This window comes from Otolemur garnettii, unplaced genomic scaffold (assembly GCF_000181295.1).
Source record: "Otolemur garnettii isolate 467f Iridium unplaced genomic scaffold, OtoGar3 scaffold00011, whole genome shotgun sequence".
Lineage (NCBI taxonomy): Eukaryota > Metazoa > Chordata > Mammalia > Primates > Galagidae > Otolemur > Otolemur garnettii.
The window spans coordinates 3,349,761-3,356,382 of record NW_003852406.1 but is presented as its reverse complement, the minus strand read 5'-3'; the positions used below and the strand labels follow the sequence as shown (position 1 = coordinate 3,356,382).

The 6,622-nt window shown below is 40.2% G+C and overlaps 1 protein-coding gene across 2 annotated transcripts in view; it reads right to left on the bottom strand.

The window, feature by feature from the left end:
• Positions 1-2,806: 2,806 nt before the first annotated feature.
• The window catches only part of LOC111723411 (ubiquitin carboxyl-terminal hydrolase 8-like), a 25,028-nt gene continuing 21,212 nt past the window's right edge, over positions 2,807-6,622 (bottom strand). For both annotated transcript variants that reach the window (XM_023510075.1, XM_023510076.1), the window contains one exon: positions 2,807-3,027. In XM_023510075.1, the coding sequence (XP_023365843.1) occupies positions 2,838-3,027 (190 nt within the window). In that variant the 3' untranslated portion in view covers positions 2,807-2,837. The remainder of the gene's footprint in view (positions 3,028-6,622) is intronic.

Sequence of the window (6,622 nt, the reverse complement as noted above, 5' to 3'; positions counted from 1 at the left end):
CCGTCTCAAAAAAAAAAAAAAAAAAAAAAAAAGAAAGGAAAATACTTAGTAAAATGAAATAAAAATTCTGGCTACCCCATTCAGTGTCCTCTATTACATAACTAAAGGAAAATGAACTAATACAAAATAGTACTTATATAGCTTACATTTTCTAACCAAGACAGCATGAGATAATACTTTAATGTACTAATTCATTTTATAGATGGGAAAGCCAAGGACCTACTCATTTGGCCTTATTAATCAATTTTAGCATCACTAAAATAAAAAAAGAAAAGAAATATATTATGAGCCTTTTAATTTGATACAGTATCATTTATGAAGCACTCTTGCCAAAAACTAAAAACTGAACCTGAATCTAATTAATCAGCCTTCAGGTCAAACTTCCAACTTATAGGAAATGTGGGAAACAGGTAAAATGACACAAGCAGGAAGCAATTAGATAAATACAGAATGTGGCTCATTTTCTAGTATACAAAAATCAAATGCAGCAGCGCTTGTGGCTCAAAGGAGTAGGGCGCTGACCCCATATGCCAGAGATGGTGGGTTCAAATCCAGCCCCGGCCAAAAACTGCAAAAAAAAAAATCAAATGCGTGAAACAAAAATAAGAAGGACTCAAGCATAGATTATTTTAGAGACTTAAGGGACATAGCAATCAAAACATAGTAAGTCTAACTTGTTTGAATCCTGATTCAAACAAATCAACACTAAAAATAATTTTAAGGGCGGCACCTGTAGCTCAGTGGGTAGGGTGCCAGCCACATACACCAGGGCTGGCAACTCCTCCTGCCAAACAATGACAACTGCAAAAACAACAAAAATAGCCAGGCATTTTGGCAGGTGCCTGTAGTCCCAGCTACTTGGGAGGCTGAGGCAAGAGAATCATTTCAGCCCAAGAGTTTGAGATTGCTGTGAGCTGTGATGCCACAGTACTCAACTGAGGGTGACAGCTTGAAATTCTGTCTCAAAAAAAAAAAAAAAAAAGACAAGTGAAAAAATCTGAATTTAGACTGGGTATTAAGTTATATAAGGGAATTATTGTTAATTTTGTGAAGTGGGCAAATAGCATTGTTGTTACTGAAAAAATGTCTTTTTGAGAAATATACTGAAGTATTTAGGAGCAAAACAGTACATAAGGTAGAATTTGCTTTGAAACACTTCCAACAAAAGGGGAGGGAAACATAAAAGAAATAAGGCAAAATGTTAATGTGTTAATGGATTATTAAAGCTGGGTGATGGGTTAATTATATTCTCTTTTCAAAATAAAAAGACTAAACAAAAGTAAAAGTAACAAAAAGGGGTTGGCCCTGTTATTGGAAAGGGGCCAAAATGAAGCGATTAAAAAGTTCCCTTCACACAGTTCTTTCAAGTCTTAATATTTTTATTTCAGCCATTTGACCTATAAATGAATATCTCATCTCCCTTAGGCAGTATTATTTACCTTGGGATTTCCAAAAACAGATTTTTTTCACTTCTTGTGACATAGTGCCTAGCCCAATGTCACAAGCAATTCAATAACTACTTCTTAATGATCCATAAGATCATCCATATCCTATACAAATGATAGGTGAAAGCTAGAAAATGCTTAAGAAAAAAAGCAAAAAACTTTCCATGGATTTCAGCAGCACAGAAGAAATTATATTTTAGGAAGAAAAGTTTCAGAGGAGGGGAAGGAGAGGAGACATAGTGATAGCTGGCAGGTACAAATTGAGGCACCGAGAGCAAACAGATTATTTAGCTGAAAAGACTGAAAGGGAGAGAAAAAGAAGGAAAAACCAAAAGGAAGAAAATGAAGACTCCAGAAACACATAAAAGCCAAATAAAGTAACACTCCAATTCTTTCTTTTAATGCAAATTACAGTATTAGAAAGAAAAAACCTGGCTCGGTGCCTGTGGCTCAAGTGGCTAAGGCGCCAGCCATATACACCTAAGGTGGCAGGTTCGAATCCAGCCCGGGCCCGCCAAACAACGACAGCTGCAACTGAAAAAAAATAGCCAGGCATTGTGGTGGGCGCCTGTGGTCCCAGCAACTTGGGAGGATGAGGCAGGAGACTCGCTTGAGCCCAGGAGTTAGAGGTTGCTATAAGCTATGCCACGGCACTCTACCCAGGGGGACAGCTTGAGGCTCTGTCTCAAAAAAAGAAAGAAAAAACCTTAAAGATCATCTACTCAAGACCATCAGTTGGCAAATAAGGAAATTGAGTTAGAGTAGCACCAGATACACAGTAGCACTCAGATACACTGAATCAAAGCTCAAATGTTCTTTCTACTGCTCTAATTAACTTTATGGGTACTGCTAAAAAAATATTTAATGTATAGAACAAAATGCTGTTTAAACTCAGCTAGAATCAACTGAAGCTAGACCACTTAATTTATAATTAAAGGCTCAGTGCCTGTGGCTCAAGTGGCTAAGGCACCAGCCCCATACACCTAAGGTGGCGGGTTCGAATCCAGCCCGGACCCACCAAAACAACAATGATGGCTGCAACCAAAAAAATAGCCGGGCATTGTGGCGGGTGCCTGTGGTCCCAACTACTTGAGCCCAGGAGTTGGAGGTTGCTGTGAGATGTGATGCCACAGCACTCTACCCAGGGGGACAGCTTGAGGCTCTGTCTCAAAAAAAAAAAAAAAATTCTAATTAAAACACACTAAATTTTACCCTTACAGAACTTTATATCTCAGTCCTTTTTATTTATTTTTTTGCAGCTTTTGGCTGGGGCTAGGTTTGAACCCATCACCTCTGGCATATGGGTCCAGCACCCTACTCCTTTGAGCCACAGGTGCTGCTCTATATTTCAATCCTTTTTAAGCAAATCATCTAACAAGCAAAACCAGGCTTTCACCTCACACAATAAACTTGAAATACCTTTTGGGTTCTGTCTTTGGAATCCAAGACACTCTCCAAAGAAGCTTTAGCTGATGTGCCACTATCCTGTCTCCCTGTTTCCTGCCTCTTCTGTTGTTGCAGCTGCTCTTCCTCCTGTCTGTCTTTTTCTTCTAGTTTTTTCCGAACTTCAGCTTCTTCATATCTATATGAAAAAAAAAGTCAAGATATCTTTTACTGGCATAATCGTGGAAAGCAGTGGGGTTCAAATTCCGTAGAATGAGTATCCTGCCTTAACTACACATTTGATGGCTACATACTTTCTCCTTCCAACTGAAATCTAACTCTGGAAGTATTTCATTACAAACCACAACTTATACATTTGCCCTCTGAGGCCATCTGTAGATTTGCTTCAAATTTCCCAGGACCTTAAAAAGAAACTGTATGTTTTCAAGTTGAAGTTATTTATTGCTCTTTTGGCTTTTTCCCCTCAGGAAATTAATGATTGAAATCATTAATTCAATCTTTTAATGATTCGTATCTGTTGCAATTTCCTTTTTAAATAACTTATAAGTCTATTCTTTCTGCAAAAGAAACAGCCTAAATATCACACTTGTATTTATGATTTACAGTAAAAATGTTAAAGTGTGCATTCAAAAAGCTATTACCAACACGGGGGGGGGGGGGGAAGGTATTACCTAGGTTATCAGGTTACTTTTTTTTTAAGGATGACTTCACTGAAATTTCCAATTTATTGTAAGTTAAACAGCTTTACATATTAAAAATTTTAAGGCTCAGCACCCGTATCTCAGTGATAACAATTATTGCACACTATTTTTAAAATGCTATCCTTCTGGCTTGGCGCCCGTATCTCTGTGGTTAGGGCAGTGGTCACATACGTTGGAGTGGGCAGGTTTGAACCCAGTCTGGGCCTGCTAAACAACAAACAACAACAACAACAAAACAGCCAGGTATTGTGGCCGGCGCCTGTAGTTCCAACTATTTGAGAGGCTGAGACGGGCACCTGTAGTCCCAACTATTTGGGAGGCTGAGACAAGAGAATCACTTAAGCTTAAGTTTTAGGTTGTTGTAACCTGTGACAGCACAGCATTCTACCAATGGCGACATAATGAGACTCTGTCTCAAAAAGAAAAAAAAAATACAGTAGAACCTCCATACTTGACTACCTCCTTAAGTTGACCTAATTATCATAGACTGGACACACACCACATCTATGTATCAGTACCACAGGCCTAGTTCCTTATGTTAATCACCTCCACATGCTCACCAGTTTATTGGAGTCCTTTAAGTAGTTAACTTACAGACATTCTACTGTATGTATCTGGGGCAAAAAATTCACTCAACAGAAAAGTGAAGGTAACAAAGGAAACAGTACTTGAAGACAGAGCAATAGAAATCATCCAATCTGCAGAACAAGAGACTTTACGATATAGAATATTCCAGCCACGCATGGTGGCTCATGCCTATAACCCCCAACACTTTGGAAGGCTGAGATGGGTAGATCGCCTGAGCTCATGAGTTCAAGACCAGTCTGAGCCAGAGCGAGACCCTATCTCTAAAAATAGCCAGGCATGTGGAAGAGTAGTCCTAACTACTCAGGAGCCTGAGGCAAAAGAATCACTTGAGCAGGCTCGGCGCCTGTGGTCCCAGCTACTTGGGAGGCTGAGGCAGGAGACTTGCTTGAGCCCAGGAGTTGGAGGTTGCTGTGGTTGATGCCACAGCACTCTACCCAGGCGGATAGCTTGAGGCTCTGTCTCAAAAAAATAAAATAAAATAAAATAAAAAATAATCACTTGAGCCCAAGAGTTAGAGGTTGCTGTGAACTATGATGCCAGCGCACTCTACCGGTGGAGACAAAGTGAGATTCTGTCTCAGAAAGAAAAAAAAAAGGATATAGAATATTCCCAGAGGTAAAGAGAGATATACTGATAAAAAGGGCAATTCATCAAAACTCTATAATGGTCATAAATGTTTGAGGATAAAGGAAAATTTTCTTTTTAGAGACAGAGCCTCAAGCTGTCACCCTGGGTAGAGTGCCATGGCATCACAGCTCATAGCAACTTCCAACTCCTGGGTTCAAGCGATTCTCCTGCCTCTGCCTCCCAAGTAGTCGGGACTACAGGCGCCCACCAAAATGCCCAGCTATTTTTTTTTTTTTTTGGTTGCAGCCATCATTGTTGTTTAGCGGGCCCAGGCTGGATTCAAACCCGCCAGTTCAGGTGTATGTGGCAGGCGCCTTAGCCACTTGAGCCGCAGGTGCCGAGCCAAGAATTTTAAAACACATGAAACAAAGTTGAAAGAATTAAAGGCAGAAATAGACAGAGTTACACACTTCAATATCTGTCCCTTAGTAATTGTTACAACATAACACCCCCCTTCCCAAATCAGTAAAGACAGAGAAGACCTGAACAACACTATCAACCACTTTGACCTAAATAATGAATGCATAGAGAACACAATACTCAAAACACTTTTTTCCTTTCAGTTGTTCACAGTACATTCACTAAGACAGACCATATGCCACACCACAAAACAAGAGGTACTACAATTAAAAGGACCGAACATCTCTAGCCACACTGAAATTAAATTAGAAGAGACTAGGAAAATCTCACATATTTAGAAACTAAACAATTCTAAGTTTCGATTTAATTTTATTTTGAAGATAGGATCTTGCTCTGTTGCCCAACTAGAGTGCAATGGCTTGATCACAGCTCAATGTAACTTTGAATCTCTGGGATTAAGTGATCTTCCCACCTCAGACTCCTGAGGAGCTGAAACTACAGGTATACACCATGATACCCAGATAAATTTTTAAAGATATGGAGTCTCACTATACTCTAAATCAGTGGTTTTCTACCTTCCTAATGCCGCGATGTATTTTCATTGTTACAAAAGGGTTGCGACCTATAGGTTGAGAACCACTGCACTAAATGATCCGTGGGTTAACAGAAAAGGGAAATTAGAAAATATTTTTAAGGCTCGGCACCTGTGGTTCAAGCGGCTAAAGCGCCAGCCATATACATCTAAGGTGGCAGGTTCGAATCCCCAGCCCAGGCCCGCCAAACAACAATGATGGCTGCAACCAAAAAAATGGCTGGGCATTGTGGTGGGCGTCAACCTCCACAGAGGCACCCACCACAATGCTCAGCTATTTTTAGAGACTAAGTTTCACTTCTGCTCAGGCTGGTCTTGAACATGTGAGCTCAGGCAACCCAACCACCTCGGCTTCCCAGAGTGCTAGAATTACAGGTGTGAGCCACCACACTGGGCCTTAAGATTTATTTTCCTAAAAAAAAAAAAAAAAACATTAAATCATTATAGAAATCATATATGCAGCATGGCATGGTGGCTCACACTTAGAATCTTAACACTCTAGGAGGCTGATGTAGGTGGATTGCTTGAGCTCAGGAGTTTGAGACCAGCCTGAGCAGGACCAAGACCCCCATCTCTAAAAATAGCTGGGACTTATGCAGGGTGCCCATAGTCCCAGCCTCGCAGGAGGCTGAGGTAAGAAAATGGTTTCGACCCAGGAGTTTCAGGTTGATGTGAGCTATGTCGCCACGGCACTCTACCCAAGGCAACAGAATAAGACTCTGTCTCAAAAAAAAAAAAAAAAAAGACTGATTAATGACTAAAAACTGAAACATACTGCTTTTAATTTGTAATTACTTTATATGCCTGGTAAGCTATTCATGGCAAATACCAGAATCAGATTTTTTTGTCACCCTCAGTAGAGTGCTGTGGTGTCACAGCTCACAGCAACCTCCAGTTCTTGGGCT